The sequence below is a fragment of the Engystomops pustulosus genome, chromosome 8, assembly GCF_040894005.1.
Source record: "Engystomops pustulosus chromosome 8, aEngPut4.maternal, whole genome shotgun sequence".
Lineage (NCBI taxonomy): Eukaryota > Metazoa > Chordata > Amphibia > Anura > Leptodactylidae > Engystomops > Engystomops pustulosus.
Window position 1 is genome coordinate 76,835,415 of NC_092418.1, and position 22,139 is coordinate 76,857,553.

Genomic DNA, 22,139 nt, shown 5'->3' on the forward strand with positions numbered 1-22,139 from the left:
AGTAAGTTGCTATGAATTTTTATGCATATGTCTTATCTGCACTACTAGTATTCTCTTACAGTCTCCTCTTCATTTGCCATCACCTCTTCCCAACGCCTTGTAATTACAAAGGACATGTCTGCATTGTCAAGCTCCCGCACTCTTTCAAAGAAGTGTATTTAAAATGGATTACTTCTGCTCCTTAGGCAGGCGATCAATACGGATGTGGTTCTGAATAACTAGTGAGACGTCAGTGGACTGAGGCAGCGCTCCCCGTGTCTCTCGAAAAATTAATTAAAAATCAATGAGGTGTGCTGCCTATTAATAGCCAATCCATGGGATTAAGAGACACAAGAAGGGATTGCTTTACACTGCTACAAGTTAGGTGGATTACTCCAGGATAATACGAATGGATATACAAGAATATGCAGAGCGGGTAAGAGTAATCAATTCTAATGCATAGCTAATGCAGAAGATTGGGAGGGTCATATGTAATGGTATCTAATTATTATGTAAATGTATTAAAGGGAACCATGCATTCCCATGTATGTAGAGGATACATGTGTATACGCTGTGTGTATACATAGTATATACAATTATTTAATAGCCCAAAATTCTAACCACACATGTTTTAGGGTATCTACAGTATATCATCAATGTCACCAGGATGGCAACATGTTAGGCTGCATCAAAAGTATAAGAGTATATTTTGTCTTCAAAATATGAATGCTTGCCTTCCATTACTCTACCATTACAGTAGAGAAATAAAAACTTGGCTGCCATGATATGAGGGAACAAAACCTCCTGAATGCAGGTGTGAACTGAGTTAAAGTTAAACTCTTGGAAGGCACTGGGTGGTGGTAAACTGCTGTGTGCACATGAGAAAAACACAGTCTATTCCTATAATATGACCTAGATCCAATAGTTTTCAATAATGAAGACTTCAATCCTTATTGTCAGTTTTCATTTGACTAAATTCCAGTGCGGAGACCATCCCTTATAGTATATTGTCTCCAATACACAGCACACAGAGAAGGGCAACTCCTGCTTTACTATGGCGATGTAACCCACAGATACATCAGAAATATGGGCAGTAGGACCTCCTTCTCTTAATACATCTGCTCTCTCCTATTCCTCTCTCCTCAATAGACTTATTTGGGCAGTCTTCCCCGCATTATTTTATTTATTTTTATTTCATTGGAGATCTTTATTTAAAAACCTAAAAAAATATCCTCTATAGTTATCTAGGTCTTACATTGCGTAAATTCTTTGAGATGAAAGAAGAACAGGCTTAAAAAAGTTCTGTTTTTTTCTCATATCCTTTACTGTCAGATGCATAGCTACCAATGGAGCAAAAGGGGTGGGCACTCCGGGCCCTGGACTTTGAGGGGCCCACTGACAAGCTTTCAACTCTATCTATGAATCTATCTATGGTCAGTGTATGGTGGTAATATTGGTATGCCAAGGTTGGGGGGCCCACTCAGGAGGGTTTTGCCCCCCACCCCTCTATGCGGTCTACTGTCCGTGGGTTGTCTGGTATTTACAATAAATATCTAAAATCTGTCATATATAAATCCTATAGTCCAAAGCAATCCTTAAAAGTATCTAATACATTACTAGAATTAGTAATCATTACCATTCAGTATTTATAGTAAAATATTTTCAGAAGGCTTTACTATTTTACAGCCTTGGAATGCATTTTACTACAGATTCTCTGGCAAAGTCAGTATCAAATCTAAGGACAATTAACCTTCTATGCATGTTCATAAAATTTGTATAATTCTGTAAGAAATCCAATACAGAAAATAGATTTGTATTGTATTCCCATTTGTATTGGCTCCTTGGATTGGGGTTTATTCTTTTGTAGAACCATGGAAGAAATTTTAGGGTCGGTCTAATATTTCTGCAGTGGATTCTGTTAGCTTTGTCAATGGCAAACCGGTCATGTTTGAGGATATCCTTGTCAAACCATTTCTTTCTATTAGCAGTGACAAATGACAAAATGACCTGGATAGAAATGTTTTCCTACAGCCATTTTACTGTGGAGTATCGCTACAATATTTTGTAGGATTGTAAAATTGAGCCTTTCACAGCTGTGGTGAGAGCCTTGTCAATCCAGAGGTGACAGTATAATGAATAGAAAATGATGAAACAAGACTCAGCTAAATCTTTGTTCCAGGAAATATAGCTAAAGTATTATGATTGGCCGTTATATGCCTTGGTACACAGGTAAGCAATCCCTAGATGTCCAACTGATACCTTCACTACAAATAAAGGAAACCATGGTGCAGATTTTATAAATGAGTCCAATACCCCAATTTTTTACTACAAACCTAACACTTGAAATAGACACACTACCCATCTTGTGACATGCCACATGGGATTGGTGGGTCAGAAGCTTGTTGTACTAAGTACTACAATAGGTCAGCCTAGATCAAAGTGTTTAAGAAAACTTGTAATTGGCATAAATGGGTACATTCAAGAGGATTTATTGGGGGCTATTTATCACTAGGTGTCTCCTTTGGACTGTTCCATGTCTATTTTTGCAGCTCTGCTGTGTATCAGATTCAATAAGAGGTATTGGCCCTTTGATAAATGTTCTTATGGTCTATTTTCAAAAAGCCCCAATCAAGTCTCAAAATGCAACAGGAGGAGACTGGAGTAACTATGCAGTAGTTTTAGGTTTACGACAGATGAATGTAGAGGTATATAAGACTTTTTAGCATTGAAAAGTCCCAAACAAAACTCAATTTTTTGCCTTGTGCATCTAGAGGAGAGGGACTCACAACTTCTCTCCTGCATAGATTATGCATACTACCGCTATCTGGCTATATTGGCACAATCTTCTACTGTAACCCAGCATATATGACCACTGTACCTTATTACTACTCTTATACTGCATACACGGGCATGGGTTCTACTACTGCTCCACAATAGCTTTTGATTCCATCAAAAAAGAATCATAGTGGTGATTCTGGTGCTGTATATAAGGTAGGCAGAAATTTTGGTGCCGGTAATGGGGGCCCAACTTTCCAGTGTACGCAATGGGGCCACCAATGTGGTAAAACAAATTTGCATAGGAATGCTGCAGGATCTTTGTAAGGTGGAAAAACAATCTTTACATATGTTTTTTATAAACAAATAATATAGTGAAACATAATGACTATAAAGTCCTTGTTCACTTCATATGAGATGGGGCCACATATATGTCCTATATAGCTATTTGTTGGTGATGTAGTAAAATCTCCAAATTCTCCAAGTTCCTATGATACAGTATGTTTGGAAAGTTACCCCTATCGAAGTCTGTAGGTCAGAGTGTGGTTAGAACTCCCAACTATCTATCGTCAAGTGGCAACCAAATGGGCTCCAGGGCATGCTGTGCCAAGATGTGGAACACTAGCAGCTTGAGCCTGGATCTAATGAGACTGAACAGAGCTGCAAGGTAAATCCATCCACTCCTTATACACCTGCTCAGGTCTCCTGTACAGCAGAAAATCAAGTAACCAGTCTGTCTCGCAACACATTTTCCCCTGAAGGTGGCTCTTGGGAGAAGGATATGTTCTGCTTGTCTCAGCTGAATACATGTGGTTATGAACTGCAAGGCAAGTGCTAAAATTAGCATTATAGGGGTCTTATGATACTGCAATGAGTGATTTCTTATAGATATGTGTGGAATCTTTCAACGAAAAAAACATAACTAGATTGTAATTTAGCTAAAACAAAATGCATAATTATGAAACGGTATAAAAAAACTAAATTCCTCCCCAACTGCATTATATAAGAATAACTGTGTTGAGAATGGTATGTGTTGAGAATCTAGCTTCCATAAGGTGATATCTCTCTTTTTGAGCATCCAGGCTCCAATTCAACATGTCCAGCCCACAACCATCAAAAACCTTCTGTGTCAGGAAGTTTAATAGTCTCACTGCTCTTACAGTAAATAATCCTTGTCTATGGTGACCTTGAAACCTTCTCTCCTCTTTTCAGAATTTGCACGGCTTGGACAGGTATTTAACAAGGGTCTGCGCTGGGATTGTGTCGCACGCGATCGGTTTTCATGCACCACAAATTGGGAGGCGTGACGTCGGACAATCCGAGTTATTCGGACTGAGTGTGGCATTAAACTTTCAAATTGTGTCACAAGACAATACTACATCACATGCCGGGTGCAGGTGCATGGAGAGGGCTCACGGGCTGAGCCCTCTCCATAGCTGGTAAGTCTTTGCTGCATATTGTAGGACCATCGCTCCCCGTGACATGGCAATCCATCGGCACATTCTAATGTATGAGGAGTAAAATCCCCATATACTGCCATACTGTAGTATGGCAGTATATGATAGGATTGTACAGACAACCTAGGGTTAAAGTACCCTAGGGAGTTTGAAAAATAGTAAAAATAAAAAAAGTTTAAAAAATATATAATAAAAAAACCTAAAAACTCAAATCACCACCCTTTCCCTAGAACTGATATAAATATAAATAAACAGTAAAAATCATAAACACATTAGGTATAGACGCGTCTGAAAATGCCCGATCTATCAAAATATAATAACGTTTATTCACTGTGTTTAACCCTGTAATGGAAAATCGCGTCCAAAGTCGAAAATGGCACTTTTTTGCCATTTTTAAAAAGATAAAAATTTGACCTCCCAAATCTCCGTATACCAAAGTATAAAAAAGTTACTATTAAAAATATTTTTGTACAGGAGGTTTTAATTTTTGAAAATGTACCGACCCGAAGAATAAAGTAGACATGTCATTTAGGGCATACAGTGAAATCCATAAAATCCAAACCCACAAGAATACAACACAAATGTGTTTTTTTTTACCAATTTCACTGCATTTGGAATTTTTTTCCTGCTTCCCAGTACATGGCATGGAATATTAAATACCACCATTTTGAAGTGTAATTTGTTACGCAGAAAATAAGCCATAATATAGTTCTGTACATGGAAAACTAAAAAAGGTATAGATTTTCGAAGGTGGGGAGTGCAAAATGAAAATGCAAAAATGAAAAGGGGCTGCGGCGGAAAGGGGTTAAAGTGGCCAAACCCCTATATGATAGGTTTCGACTTCCATTGTGAGACAAACCTAGCAAGTCCATATGTTTCTCCAGTTAAATTTAAACCCAATGCCCCATGGTCAAAGGATTAAAGCACCAATCAATTATCCCCATGTGATCTATATATAGTGTCCAATAAAATGTTAATCCATTTATTGTGATTTTTTTTTCCAATACACATGAAATAGATGCATCTTAGTACAATAAAGAGATCAATAACTGAAGGTAATTAAATACAATTAACTCTCACTTATCAACTGTATTCTGACAGAGACCATGGCTATGAAAGCTATGTTAGCGATGTAATAGAAGCGCTCTCTACACCGCTCTGATCAGGCATTAAACTCACATCATCATGTGACCTGTCATCCCGAGTGTTTCCAAACAAACCATTTATAATAATGACCCAGACCACCCTCCGTCCTTTAGACTCCCATGGGGCTCATTTAACCAACAACATAATTGTTTTTTCCAACCTGTGTTTTATAATTAAGCAGTAATCCCACAGAAATAAACCGGAGCCATCTTCCTCATTAGTGGGACATAGCATATCGCTTGGAGCCCTGGCGGTCCTAATAAAGGATGGAGTTCACTAATGAGCCCTGGTGACACATTTTATTCATAGCCTCACAAAGGCACACTGGTGAATTAACCCCTATCCAGCTAACCAAGAATCCTTCAGAATTATTACTGCCAATAATATGTCTACTTTGCCCTGCTTCCTTACCTTGTAGGCATTTGGAACTCATACCTACTTCGGGTGAGGATTCCTATGATCCTGTGAGTTAGGGTCAGTAAACCTGTAGTTTGGCCAGGATGTTTAGCAGAACCAGGGGCTACATTAGGAGCCAAGTTCCTTTCCATTAATACTATGTGTAACATTTTTTCAGGCATAATAATCAGTCACTTTAGTAGGACATCTGTTTACTAAAATGGGGCGTCGTGGCAAATGCAAACTTTTAAAAACATAAGTATATGTTCGAGTATATACTCGAGTATAAGCCTAGTTTTTTAGCACAGAAAACCCAAATTTGGCTTATACTTGAGTAAAAAAATATAGGTTTTACCAGGTTTTGTGGCAAAATTAGGGGTCTCGGCTTATACTCGGGTCAGCTTATACTCGAGTATATACGGTAAATGTAAATTATTCAGCAATCTTTTTACGTCAAGTTAGTAGCTGCTATTATAACTATACAGAACATCTTTTGCCAGCAGGGTACATGCACTTTTTTATACTCTTATATTATTTCGGAAAGTAAAATAGCCTATATAATGCATGTGTACAGACATTGCGGCCGATATATCTTACTATGAACACCATTTTTTTGGCGTGTATGGCATGAATGACCTACTCCAGCACACTGGCACAGGTAGTAGTGGAATATGCCTGTGAATATACTGGGAAGGACATTCATCGATGAATTCCTCATTCATTTGTTCATTCTCTCAACACACATGTACATTACATTCATTTCAGGACCTTTAAAAGGTTCTCCAAAGGTCCCAAAACCACAAAATTGAAGAAGGCAGAAGAGACGCATCCTCCAATACACAAGGTTGATTCATAGTATCATAGTATCATAGTATATAAGGCTGGAAGGAGACGCAAGTCCATCAAGTCCAACCTTCAAGAATTAAATAAATGTTTTATCCCCATAACCCGTGATTCTAGTACTATATGTAGGATCAACTTCTGGACTTCTGGGGGCTATAATATTCATACAGCCCAGGGTCCATGGTAGCCGTCCTTGGGCACAGGCTATAGCTGAAGTAGACTCAGCTGCCCCGCTACTGAGAATTATCAAGAGGTCTGAACTTAATCCTAATGTGTCATGTGCTGTCGATAATTAAAATTGGAACACATAGCGCCGGTCTTAGGCCCGTTCCACACTTGCGAGTGTGATGCGAGCATGCTGCCTGCATCTCCAGGCCTGAACAGTGCAAACCAGAACTGAACTCAGCATGTCAGTTCAGTTCCAGTTTGCAGCACTCGGGCCGGGAGATGCAAGCAGCACACGTTGCGAGTGTGATGCGTGTTCATCGCTGTTGAGATGTGGGGTCTTCTGGCCGTTAAAAAAAAGAAAACTTTACCCAGGCTTCAGGTCCAAAGAAAAGGCTTACATTTATTTGCACAAAAATAAAATGTACAGAACAAAAATGCAGATAATTCAGGGGATAGATTGCAGCTACCTTGGAACAAGCAGCTCTCCTGTGGTCAGATCAGACACTCTGACCTAGAGACAATCCATGTACACACAGGTGTCATTAAATACCCAACTATTTCCCTTGAGTTTTAAAGGGATACACCCCTGGGTTGCACCTTTAACAACAAACATCACACAAAAGATATATTTCTTACTTAATATACATAATGCCACAATACACAATATAAAAATAAAGGGGAGTTTACAATATACACAAAGTAAGCAAAGTTAGAAATGCAAACATAAACCACATGGCTTCAGCTCTGCATCACCTGGCAGTAATCAGGTGCAGCTATATAACCCCAGCTCACCCTCTGCTCAGGTTTTGCACACACACAGGTAAGATCAGGTAATGCTGAGTGGTGACTGCTGAACTGGTTTCTCTCGTGAAACAATAGTGGACAGAGACAAAGGTTTGCTGGCCAGCAGGAGGAGAAAAAGAAGAAAAGGTACAAACACACAGAGAAGACAAACAGTTCACCATTCACCCCTCAACAATCACATCGCACTCGCAAGTGTGGAATGGGCCTTAATGCACCAGCCCTGTTATGTGCTGGTCTCTTCCACTTCTCCATATTTTGCACATTTTAATCATTTATTAAATACCTGTATAAATATCTGTATAGGTTTTTGTGTATATTGACAGACTATGGTAGTTATTATAATTATAATAATACAATCTATGTATAGATACAATATTAGTCACTGTTAACTTTTGTAATGAACAGCATTTTGTCCATTCTGCAAATGCAAAGGGATTCCCCTACATCAGTTGCCCACGGTCTCCGTGTAGGATAAGTGATATAATTTCCTTGGAATTCTGCTGCAAGCAGACACAATTGAGTCATCAATTCTTAATGTGTAAGGACAGCTCTGCAACAAAGAGTCTAGCACTTTTTCTATAAACACTAGTGATCCGCTGGACCAGAAGGAATCATTTTCACACCCCCCGCAGCGAGGACTCGGCTCCATGTGTTTAAACATTTCACTTGTTGCCAGCATCTGTGTTAAAATAGCAATTACTCATTGTTATATAACAGTGACAGTCTCCGAGCCGCACACTGTAGAGCGTTGGGACAAACCCAGTCATTAATCTATTGTCATCCGAGTCAGAAAATATGGTTTGAGACCCAGGAGCAGTGACTCATGATCAAAGCCGGATGACTTCTGCTATTAGAAACAAGACTGTAAGCTCCATGGTATAAATGTGTATAACCTAGATGTTAAAGGAAAACTACCAACAAAATCAAGCATGATGTCATCTCAGGCAACAGAGGAAGTTTTAGCAGAGTCCTGGACAGCAAAACCGCCTGTGAAGTTAGAGCATGCAGTAGCCTTGGAACAGTAGCCTGGATGTCCCTTGTTTATCCCTGGTTTATCAAGGTAAATTTTCTTTAAATGTAAAAACTGAGCTCATCACTGTTTGTAATCCATAGCACTATGGGGCACATTTGCTTACCCGGCCGCTGGAGTTCACCAAAAGTGCATTTTCCGACAATAATGCACTGTGCCGCGATTCACTAAGATCGTGCACCCGATATCCTGTATGTGTCGCTTCCCCGCTCAGGTCCAATGAACTTCACCTTCTTCTACCTGGTGCATGTTAGTGCATTGTCTTGCAACATAAATTGAAAGTTAAATCCAGCACTCTGTCCGAATCAGTTGGATTGTCCAATGACACGCCCCCAATTTGTGTTGCATGGAAGCTGTGCCAAAAAAGTATTGCATGCAGCAAAATCCCAGTGCAAGCACCTGTTAAAGTTGTGCAATCCCTGAAAAAGGTGCAGAGTTCGACGAAAGTGAGCAGCGTGACCCTAAGTAAATGAGCCCCAGTGTGTTAAACATATATCTATAATTAAAGATAGGTCATAAATGTATAAGTCATACATACAGGTTATCCTATGTAAAATATTTTGATTAATATGTTAAGTTACTGAACCCCCCATATTGTAAAGGGTCTAACACTACGGACCCCCATAGATCCCCTACCTGTGCACGGGAGTCAGGAGAGTGAATGGTACTTGAAGCACAGCTCAGCTCTCCATGTGGTGGCAAAGCTGTGTCACTGCAGCTTAGATCCCATCCACTTGAATGAGATGATAGATGGATAAAGAAAGAAAAAGTTGGATCCAATGACCTATGTTTGTAATTGGATTATAAATAAAATAGAATTTTAGTGAAATCCCTATAAACAATTCAAAGAACTTGACCATACATCAAATTATACATTATCAAGAATATCAGGGGTTAAGGGGGAAAAACGTCTGTTTACTTCTTGGAGGTTGGACATGATGAACCTGTGTTTTTTTCCAACCTCATATACTATGGTATCAATCATACACAGTTTGAGGGAAAAAACTAATCTAGATATATTTTTCAAATCCTTTTCTAAAGATTTAAACTAAGTTCTTCTTCAACGAAGTTAGTTCCTGTGAACTCAGAATATCAGTTGTAGAACATGAATTATAACTTCATAAAGTATCTGAAGGACAAAGACAGGAAGAAAAATGCCATCCATGTTTATGCGGACAGTACTAATTAACCCTGCATTACAGGTGGGGGCAGCAGCTGAGGGGACATAAGAGGAGACCCTTTGGCCTCGCTGCAGTTTATCTTCTATAATTACATCTTTGGATAGATGGACTGCAGTTTGACAGCTTCATCCCGCACACAACGGGGAAGTGCTCCTCCCCAAGCCACATCTGGATCCTCTCTAGTTAGTAGCTGTACTTACTGTAGGCTGCAATTAATGCGTCTGGCAGCTACATCTGAGGCAGGAGGACGTAAGCAATAATCATCATGCCATGTAAAAGACAAAACAAACAAAACTTCATAGCACTTCAACGGGGAGCTGCTGTTACTAAGTGTATGCAGAAGTAACTGCTACAAATGTAAAACAATGATACTTTCATCTGTTAGCAATAACCTCCCTATAGAAGTTACTGTAATAGATTCCTACAATGCACTGAGCAGATATATTCAGATATTCAGAATGGACTGTGCCGTGCCGGCATATGGTGAATAGCTAATTTTTTTGTGCAGTGATTAGCATAACTTAGAAAACAGTCACCCATGATTCAGGTAGACTCCAGCAAGATTTGGCAATGCTTAGCTGCGACGCTGGCCGTACTGTACCCAATGTGTGTAGCCTGATCCAAGAATCAGGCCATTATAGAGCATGTGTAGCAGGTGTAGCAGGGATGATGACAGCAGGGGGGGCGTTATCTATGGTTTTCCGCAGACACAACTAAGTTCACTTGTGAACTAATTTCAAACCTAATTATAGTTTAATTCTGTTATTATAGTTATTTATTACTATTACCATACTTTTATCTTATGCAATTACTGTACCATATAGGCAAGATGGAATTAACTCTCTGTATGCTGCCAAATTCTACTTAGCATGTGAGGGGTAGCAATATGGCATCTGAAGTGATGTGAATTTACTGATTTCTGTAGAAGTGTTGTGATCTGCCCTATCACATGCTTCAGTATATTAATACTGTATTCTCCATAGATAATCATCGAACAAAATTTGGTGCATTAAAAGATACAGCAGGTCCCAAAAAGTTTACAGTAGGTCCCAGCCATCTCAAGCAATAGTCTTGTAGCTGCAACTTTCTTGTGTATTGGTGTATATGCAGTTATAACTAATTCCCTGCTGTTTTCTGTAGGTTTCCTGACTCCTTCTGCCTCCTCTCCACCCTCTTGTTGACACCCAGTAGTTATAACTCAATTGTCATACTCAAAATCATTTGTCACTCATCTTACATTTGCAAAAGGTAAAGTTAACTCTTTCCTCCAGCTAACCCAATCTAAATCTGGTGGGAATGCAATTGCACTTAATAGAATGACATTATGTTTAGCTTTAAAGAAGCTGGTTATGATCACATAAGAATATGGGCCCTGCTTGCTTTCAATCTATGACTCTGTGTCCCCTTCAGTAGTGGTGCATAGTCTCTTATCAGCCTAAAACGTCCTAAACCTCATGCATTCCCTCTATGCTACACATAAACCCATTACTTTTTCAGTAAATTTAGTCCATATTGAGTTTCCAAGTCAGACTACTTCCTCATCTGTAAATTTAGTCCTAAGTAACTTCCCCAGTCGATCTCCTTCCCCTTTCGTAGATATTCATATTCATATATAGTTTTGAGATCCATATTTAATCTCCCTCAGGGGACAGTAGTAATTTCCTTGTAATAATCCTACTACAAAGTCTAAAAATATGTATTGCAAAATACAAAATACATAATACAAAGTCACCTCTACGGCATACTGCCAGGCTATTGCATTGACTCTAGTTGTTCCCTGACCAGACGGGTATATGCTGCTGTTTACCGAGCAAAGGATAACTACCATGAGTATAAGCAGAGCCGGATTAAAGTAGGTGGAAGCCCCAGGGTGCAAAATCTGGTATGGGCCATACAGCATATAGGTCAATGGTACATAGTACTATTCTAAATTATCATTAAAATTCTAAACTTTCTCCTACTTACACGTTAGCCTAGCTGCTGGCACAGTGGCAGTGGCAGTAGTACAGAGCACTAGTCCTAGTCAACATGCCAGTTCCACACGCCACTGCTCCCCTGAGAGTTCTCTGTCTTCCCCTCACAGATTGGGCAGAGTGGTCAGTGAGAAGGTAAACCTAACACTGGGACTTGGATGGCAACAAACTCAGACAGCTAGGTGTCGCTATGCATGCAGCTCAACTCCTAAAAAAGTATGCTGCATGCAGAACTTGATTGTGTAGAGCTGGATGGGAACACTCTCACTAACAGAGAAAATGAGTCTATGTCACAGCTTGAAGGCAGATGCATGTATGGTGCGGTGGCACTACTGCTGTGCATCACTTCCAGAGACATTCGGCTGACTTCTGGACATTGCTGGTGGGGGCTCTGGGGCACATGCTCTTAGAGTCCTTCTTATAATCCGGCCCTGAGTACAAGTATATGGAAGAAGGGAGAGAGTTGGAGCATGTGTATCCACCAGCACCTAACTCACTAGGTGGTCATGCTTTTTTGATAGACACTTTGTACCCCAGATGGCAATATGTTAGTAAATATAAAATAGTTCAATGAATAATATAGAAAGCAAAGAATATAAGAAAAAAAGAATAAAAACATTATTTGCTGGTGGGTTAACTCTTTTAAAAGGTCAGCATTGTACTTTTTTTTGGCTAGGTAGTATAACTATCCCATGTTATTTAGTCAAACATCCTTTTTATCTAATTTACTAAAACAAATCCGTTTTGTGATATTTATTAAATCCTTCTAGAATGTGAATGGTTAACGTGGTTAATTTAGCACAAAACAAGAGTCTAAATATGTAGTGTTAAGCACAGCGGAATTAGATTTATTGTGTGTATACTGCAGTTGTTGGATAAGTAGCTTTCGAAAATCAATATTTAATTAGCTCACATACTGTTTTATTACAAGCGCCGCTGAGAATCGCAGAGTATTTTCCCCGCTGCCTTCCCAAGACACAGCTTTGGTTTCTCTGGAAACAGGCTCTAACACTCCGGGATTTCACCGTGGGGGCTGGACTCCCCGATCCCGGAGAAGACAGAGATGTCACACTGTTTGCATTTGATCTGAACTTGTAAACAAGTCCCAGCTTGTAGGATTTATTGTAACGTAATGAGAAAAGGAAATTTTAGACAATCTCCCACCTCAAGGCTCCTTAACTTGCCTATTGTAAACCTCACACTCTCTACAGAGCTAGCACAGCTGTCAAGCTATAAGTGCTCTCTTGTCTGGAAACAGATGGGTCTTTATCTCCCATTTATTACAATGTAATTAAGACGGCAACTATATCATAATCTTTATTTTAATATCTTGCAAAAATAATCTTTCTAATCTCACAAGGGGCCTAATTCCAGTACTACAATAATGGGGCCATCTGAATTTAAACTTACTCATCCCATTGTGCCTGGAAGGAGTATGCAAACATTAATATACAGATTTTAATGATTCTTAAGTATAAACAGATGCTAAACTGTTTTGGAAGTGGGTCGATTCATTTGAGAGTTATTTTTGGACTCTCCATGGATCTGTTACATGTTAGCCTTTATACATGATCAACTTAGTGAATATGATAAAATCATCTACATGAGGGCAGGGTAGATGTCTCTCTACTGTATAACACAATGCCCAAAGTTATAGAAATGGAGAAATAATATGATGAAGGAGGGAATGCTCCCTGAATCTGGCCCCAATACTGAATCATACTTACCGTTGGATCTATGTGAGGCATTTTTCAATTCGGGCACAGGGTGACACTGGTAGCGTGCTATATATTTCAGTGTCAATTAAGTTTGTGGAGAAAGGGATTTATGATTTGGCGCATAGACAAAAAGATTTAGAGCTGTCTCCACATCATGAAGGCATCACAATTTTGCACCCAAAAACAGAACGAGTCATTAGTGTTGGAAAAACCACCAAATTTGTGCACCAACACTTCATAAATTAGAGGCAAAAGGCGCAGCAAGGAAAAAAAAATTGCCAGTTATCCATTTGAAAGGTCATGAGTATTCGCAGAGCCTACAGTCATTACATACTGTCCATGTGCAAATAAAGCTGCATAGGAATGACATAATCTATATTTATAAACATGACATAGATCCAAAAAATCCAAAGTCCAACCTGCAATAATATATATGATATAGAGAAGAATGAGTTCAAATAATAAAATTTGTTTCCGTGCTTTAGGAGTACAGTCCTAAACAGTGAGTAAAAGTTGTAGTATAACTTATGACTTAATAATATTTCACTCTGTGCATAGGAGTCTAGTGGGTGGTCCTAATATTTGACTGATATCTCTTGCCATATGTCTATGCATACAGAAATACTGAGAAAGCTTTCAATAACTGAAAGAGAACAACCTACTGTGCTCCTTACCCTAGGGGATTTTATACACTTTATTAAATGTAATCTTTTTCTGCAAAATTAAATATCAATGTGCTCTGCTCCTCCTGTTCTATAACATAATGCTGGAAGAGTGCACTATCAGGGGCAGATTAAGTCTGCCATATGCCCTGAATGTATGACTATTATAGACCCTACAAGTCTGGGAACTAGAATCAGCTTCTTGGGGAATGAAGGATGTGTCCTTTCTGTCTACTTTCAATCTGCTGTTTCAGGACCTTGAAAGTTCCTGAAATGTCTCTTGTGTACAAGTGTATTGAGAGCAGGGACATATATGAGGAATTCATGGGTGAAGGTCCTTCACAGTATAAACTTGGTGCTGGTGGTTAGGGTGGCCATAGGTCCCCTAGAAAGCCTGGGAGCGGCACTACAAACCGCCTATATTATAATCCACTACTGTGCACTACATAAACTTCAACCAAAGAGGGGAAGGGATTGGATAAGGGAAAGAATTCTATCGTATAACATTACCATTCACGTTATTGGTAATGCTCTTAACAATATCTATTCAGTTTCCAGATGATGGCCACCAGTCCTCAATCCAGTTTCTTGACAGTTCTATTGTCTTAGGAATACACTTTAGCATTTTGGCTTTTTTTCTTAAATATTTTCTTAACTTTTAAAGAATATTGAAAGAGTTACTCCTTACCTTTGCTATCTGCACACACCAGTTAAGGAGAAGCTGAGATCCAATGTTATCCTTATGTTCATGTACATAGTCCAGAAGGCATCCATGTGGCATCAGCTGGGTGACCAGTTGAATAGTAGGACTCAGGGACACTCCAAGTAATCGGACCAAGTGAGGATGATCCATGCTGGCCATAATCAGAGCTTCCTAAAATTAAAAGCATAGGATCCAATTATTCCTAATGGTTCTTACTGGAAAAACTTGGAAAATAAACCTTTTCATAAAAATGACAATAGATTTTATCAGAGTAGATTGCCCTCAGCAAGTCACTTTATTTTTATTACTACTTCCCTGATCCTTAGAGGTGTGTGGGAGGGGGTTATCACATACAAAAGAATTGCAAAATACTGCCAATCCTATGTACATTACAAATCACTGCAATTACTAGGGGATTCATCTGCTGGGTCCCCAGTGGGACCTTGTTAAAAGAATGGTCTTCCAGATAGAACAAACGCTTACAAATCACAACTCTGTATGTAAGAAGTAAATAACGCCCCCCACCCCCCCACCCCCCCATCTAATCTATCATCTAGCTGTATGGCTTGGTTAAAGGGGTATTTCCAGTTTTTCACAGATATAATTCCAGCATGTGTCTATCAGTCATGGTGTACACAATTTTGGTTGCCCCAGGATCTGACTGTTAATCTTCTGATACTAGTACAATGTTCAAAAGCTAAATGAAAGTGTATATAAACCTGGACTCTGAAACTAACCACATTGTCAGCTCACAGCATCTCACAGCACTACAGGGATCATGAAGTGTCAGGAATCATGAGCCCACACTCTGGAATCTTACACTGACCAGCCTATGGAGTGATGGGAGCTAAAACAGCAATACAACCTGGCAAAATCGTAAATTTTTATTGTGTAAACTTCACTGGGGGATTGAAATTTGAGAATTATCTTTTATGGGCAAATCCCTTTATCAGGTAAAATAGAGCTCTGCATCAGAAAAATATTCACTATGTATACAATTAATAATTAATAATTATATAGTGTGGCCCTAAAACAAAGTGATGTTCACAGCCCAAAGCACATTTTAGTTTTGTAGGAATAAAGATGAAATTATACTCTTCTTTCTCTACAAAGGAAGAGCAGATGTCTTGGTTTTGCATTCCCCTGTCATAATGGAAATGGAAGAAAACATATTTTAGAAAAACTGGTAGAAATGAATTAGTAGAGAGACATCCAAACACTTGAACAGTTGTTGGGGATGCACTGAGCCAGAGGACGTGTACAGCATTGTAAGAATATATTCTACTGCAGGAGGACAGGTTCACTTATTGACAATGATTCATAGAAAAAGTTTCATTTGCCCTGTATGATGATTCTAAAATTAGGAACAGGGGATAACCAGATTATTTATAGGGACCCAACTGCCACAGCCCTTAAAATTACAAGAAAAAGAGACCCATGTGATAAATGGAGAGGTAGGGGGCGTGCTTGACCATTACTCCATTCAATTGTAGTGATAAAGATCCAACAACTTAGTGCACTGTCAACCTACAGAACAGAATTGTTTCCATGCTGGTAATCCATGCACATACAGGTTACCTCTTAATCTTTTCATTATTGGGAATTACAGGGGGTGGACCTCCATTGATCATGTAGTCATCTCCAATCATATGTAAGGACCATGAGTGCTTTTAGGGGGAAATGCTCCTAATATTTAGAGCCTACTCACAGGAAAGTGAAACTCACAGTCTGTTCATGGCTCTGGAGATGGGAATCCAGGCATCCTAGTTATATTTGGTAAAAGAGTCCCTGCATAACTATCGGCCATCGACCCTGTATTGTAGTCATGTTTTCCGCACATTATGGTGGGAACTCTTTGTATTATATATCGCTATGATTCTTGAACTCCTGTCTCCCGAGGGTGGTGTTTGAAATGAAGCCTCCACATGGTCCATGTTTCAAGGACGAAGCACATGGGTAAGCCCTGAGCCTTATATATCTTATATGTAGAGATACGGCATCAATACACAACTTTGATATGACCTGGTTGAAGGCTTGTTGTATTATGTTTGATTTAATGTAACTTGGTAGGGAGTTGTAGATTAGGTACACCTAAAAGCATAAAGATGGAGCATTGAGCATTTATCTAATTAAGTCCACTGCCAAGTCCATTGAGGGGTCAGGTAGTCCAGTTAGGGGTTGAGGTTGCGCTCACTGGCTTGTGTGAACAGAATTTGTTGCCTCATTTAGAAATCCCATTGAAGCAAAGTACAGGGATGTTGATGTAGGCACAAATATATACTACAGATAGATAGATTGAGCAGGCCTTTTAGTTACTCAGTCCCTGCTTTACATCTAAAGCTTAAAAGGCATCTACCACCAGGAAGAAGGACTGTAAACTAAGCACATTCACATTACTGTGCCCCCTCTGGCAGGATCCACTCTTCTTTTAGCTTCTTTTGCTTCTCAATGCTTTAAAATTATGCAAATGAGCTTGAGGGGCCTCATAACTGCATATTGAGCCCAGAGCCCTCAGGGTCATTTACATAATTATTTAAGCCTTTTTTTCACAAAAAATAAGGGCATAAAAGAAGAGTGGATCCTGTCATAGGAAGCACACACCAGTATGTCAGTGTGCTTGGTTTACAATCCTTCATCCTGGTGGTAGATTTCCTTTAAGAAATAGCTAAAATGATATCCAGCACATAATTCTACAAAGACATGTCTGTAAAAGATGCATATGACTAGTAATATAACAGCTTAGCACAAGGCAATACATTGGAGCTCTCTATCATCCCAAGGATTTTTTTTTTTTGTTTAAAGATGCCATATCTACTTTTTTAACCAGAGGGGTATAGTCTTTGTTGTAGAGTATCAGGGGGTAGAAATGATTGCTATCAGAGTTCATTTTCCAGCAGCTCCTTGAAGAAGTGAGAAAACAGAATCACAATGACCAAACACAGAGAAGCGATTAAGCGGACACCCCATGTGGGATCTCTCTATACACCACGCTTTGTGGGCACACAATACAGAATCATTAGCCAACACCTGGGGGACTCCTTACAGCTTCAAGTTTATGTTTATCTTCCAAGATTTCCATTACCACCTTCTCCTCACAGATAGTCACACCTTAACTCATCGAACAGCTGGATCTTAACGGGCAACGCCAAATGAAGAGGTGCTTGATACACAATCTAATTTGCAGAGGATGGGGATGACTTAGTAATGGAACAAACAACAAAAAATTACATTTCTTTGGAAACATTGAGTTGCTTGTGTCTAATGTTTACCTTGCAATGTGTTGTATTTCATATTTATTTTATAAGAAAGTAGATTGTGTCTTAATTTGTCAATGCTGTTAGGGCTGGGCAGACAAAGAGCATTACTTATCATAAAGCATAGCTCTGTCACATCCAAGGATCAAGTGAAATATTATAACATTGTACAGATAATTACTCTAGGATTACACTTAACTATAGGTAATCATATATATTCTGCATTCTTACTGATGTCTTGCCAATTTAGTATGGATACAGAACATGATGCAATTTGCAGACTCATTTGGGGGATAATTGTTACATTCTTATGTAATGTTCACTAAGCCTATTGCACTGTATCAGTTTTGATTCAGAGTGTTCCTACGGGGTGTCTACCAACAATTCCATCACACAAAGCTGCGGACAGTGTTAGAGAGATGTGTACCTATGTATGTGTTATTAGTAACATCAGAAAATGCATTCTTGTTTCAGTATTGTAGCTAGACTTGGTGGACTTTTTTTTCCTCACACTGCTGTAATATCTACTCAGAAGCCTGGCAACAGTCTAGTAAGTAAATCTCACACAAGTCCAGCAGCAATCTTGGAATATATATATATATATATATATATATATATATATATATATATATATATATATATATGCAGTCCCCGGGTTACATACAAGATAGGGACTGTAGGTTTGTTCTTAAGTTGAGTTTGTATGTAAGTCGGAACTGTATATTTTATCATTGTAATCCCACCCAGAACTTTTTTTGGTGCATGTGACAATTGGATTTTAAAAATGTTGGGTTGTCATAAGAACCAGGATTAAAACTAAAGTTTCATTACAGACACCTTTGATAACTATTACAGCTGATTATTGTAGCTTAGGACTAAAGTACAGTAAATTACCAATATCCAGGGGTCCGTTTGTAACTAGGGGTTGTATGTAAGTATGTATGTATGTTCTTAAGTAGGGGACCGCCTGTATCACAGTCCAACACACACAAAGGTATGGGTACATAGATCACCACGGGCATTACCATTTACCAGCGGCAGCTTTGTGGATTTAGAACTGCTAGTAGACCCCCTTTAAGATATACCAAGCTGAAGAAGTTTAATAAAAATATACTTTTTGACAACTATTGTAGCTAAAATAAGTAAAACTAAAACCAACAAAAATCTAATGATAGGTTCACACTTTTAGTTCTTTATTCTCTTCTCTAATATCTTCATTTACAGGAGTAAAACAATGAAAAAAGTGTGTAAAATGTAAAAAGAGTGGACACCAGTGGACCCAAAACATCCATAAATTGGAGTGCATAAGATTTTGATTGTGTGTCCCTTATTTTGTCTGATGAGAAATATGTTGCATGTAGAGCTTTCTCATCCAACACTAATGTGAACCTAGTCTTGAAGTGTGGTCAGAGTGATAATGCCGGTGTCTCTGGATTGACCAAGAGGTTGCCCGCCAATAAAGAAACAAGCCATCCCCTCTTCTTTGGCTTGATGTGTTCTTGAGGGTTAGTGGGGCCAATTTAGACAATTGAGTGAGCCTGATAACTAGTCCATTCATTGTGTTATTGGCCACTTTTCAGCTCCCGAGGAGGAGGACGTAGCTCCCTGCCACCCAAGGCTGCATTGAGTCAGTATCAGCAAACCCCAGTGTTTCCGTCCTATCGGTGTATTTTTTTAAAATTATTTTGTATTAAGAAGTTGGTTTAAAAGGGTTGAGATGAACTTTTTCCTGCTTTGGGCCAATTGGCATTAGCCTTGCAGGGACTTTTCCTTCTTCTGGATCAACATGGTATAATTTAATAAGTTGGGCTTGATGGACTGATGTCTTCTCTAACCTTATTTACTATATTATACTATGAACTCCTTAAAAATATTTTTCTGTCATTGACCTTTATGAAAGTTATTAGAAACCTATAGTAATAAAGAATATTACTCAGATTAGATGGACACCAAACCCAGATTGCATTTAAAAACCCATTAAACCGGAGCCTCTAAGAACAGTGTGTCATAAACACTCCACCACATATTGGAGCCAGGGCACATGCTTGAAGGTTTATTAGGAGGCAAAGATATGCAAAGAACAATCCTAAATAATATGAAGTTCTTAAGTACAGGCTTTCAATTTCTTATTGTACAATCCTGGCACTAATTGGTTGACTCAGAAAGCCGTAGCGTACTTACAGTTACAGGCCTTTGTCTCTCATTGTGATGAATGTAACAGGAGTCGTGCGATAATTGTCTCATGTGTTATACGCTCCTTTCTTATTATTACTTTAACAGGCACCACAAAATAAGCGAGTCAGGTTCATTTCTGTTCAGTGAAGTAAATTTACATTTAACTGAATATTAATTTGTTGTCTTCAAGGTTCTACAGATTAATTTTTTTCTAGCATGTATTGTGTCTCCTGTAGTTTTGGAAGTCGGCATCACTAGAAGGAGATGAATAACTTCTAGGGTATACGTGTAAGATATAGATATTGTACCTGGATCTTATTTTACCCAAATAAACTTTGATTTAAATGTTCTTTGTGAAGCAAGTATTTCTGCAAGACCAAGAACACTCTTGTCTTAAAGGGGTATTCCCACAAAGACATGTTTCGTATATATACTGAGGATAACAAAATAACACATTCTCTAATTCTCTGTTATGAACAAAAATGCACTATTTCACAGATATAAGTCCAACCTGTCTCTATTAGTCCTAGTGTACACAACTTCAGTTGTCCCTAGACAACTGTGACTTCTGACTTAGGGTTGGACGCCATCTTGGATTCCTTTGTGACAGCCGTGGAGCTGAGATTTTTGTCTCTTTCTTCTCTGAGCCTGTAGCCACGCCCCCTGCACGTAGCTCACAGACACTCACTTCCTGCCAACACATTGTAAGCAGAAAGAAGCGGCAAACTAGAAACTACAAGCAGATAAGGGATCCAGTGGAAAGGGGAGGCAGGAAATGTACAGAACAGATATGTAGCAGAGAAGACAGTGTAAAAGTCTGTCAGCCTCTGTGTAATAGGTATCTCATGCATCTCATGCATCTCTGATCAGTCTCATCTCTCTTTCTATGTTTCAGTGTGTTAGTAAAATGTCAGAAGGCAGATGAAACTGTATATTAACCTTGTACCCTGATAATCTAACCACACTGTCACCCCACAGAACTAGATGGATAATAATGTGTCTGTTTAGAGAGTCCCCACCCACTCCCTGGAATTTTACACTGACCAGCCTAGGGAGTGATAGGAACTAAATCAGCAATAAAACTGAGTAAAATTGTAAAGTAAGGGAGAATTTTACTTTCATGGGAACACCCCTTTAAGGGATTTCCTATAGCCTCCAGCAAGTGGACATCCTAAAAAAAACATGGAAAATCAGTTGGTTTCTGCTGCAGCTCATCCACAGGTATATATAGTGGACTCCCTTTCCCTTGCCAATAGAGCTTGTGTAATGTCCAGTAACAAGCGGTGTCTAAATAATATGACTGCATAGTGCATAAATAACATTCCCATATCTACTACATGTTCTAGCATTCACCAAAAATATGCTACAATGGGGGTTATTTACCATTAGGCCAGCTCTTTGGGACAGTTCTAGGTCTGTCTTTAGAGTTCAGCTGCCCGTTAGATTCGTTAAAATGTGCTTCTGCTCCACTTGTGATTTCTTTTTTTTAAGTTGCATAATAGTCGAAAAATTCATAGAAAGTTGGGCACTTGAGTGACTATGCCACTTTTTTAAAAAAAAAGTTGCATCATGAATTTGGCTATGCACATGTTGCACTCACAATAGTTCTATGTTTACGTCGTAATATTGAAGTGGCGGAAATATTTCTGGGCAACTTTTTAGCAAATAATAGTCTGAATCCTGCTAATTCCATAGAGAATGATCCACCTCACTTACATCACAACACCAGGAAACTCCATCACTGGATCCCCAGTGATTATAGATAATATCACAGCTTATCTATTCCCCTCCCTGACTAGAAAGCTCTGCCCCAGAACATTGCTGGCTATGTCCATGAGGCTGTAGTAAAACATATCATAAAATGTTATTATTATA

At 39.0% G+C, this 22,139-nt stretch overlaps 1 protein-coding gene across 3 annotated transcripts in view; it reads right to left on the reverse strand.

Annotated features, from left to right (window-relative positions):
* The window catches only part of ERBB4 (erb-b2 receptor tyrosine kinase 4), a 642,433-nt gene that overhangs the window by 69,882 nt on the left and 550,412 nt on the right, over positions 1-22,139 (reverse strand). For all 3 annotated transcript variants that reach the window (XM_072121352.1, XM_072121351.1, XM_072121353.1), the window contains exon 20: positions 14,821-15,006. In XM_072121352.1, the coding sequence (XP_071977453.1) occupies positions 14,821-15,006 (186 nt within the window). The remainder of the gene's footprint in view (positions 1-14,820; positions 15,007-22,139) is intronic.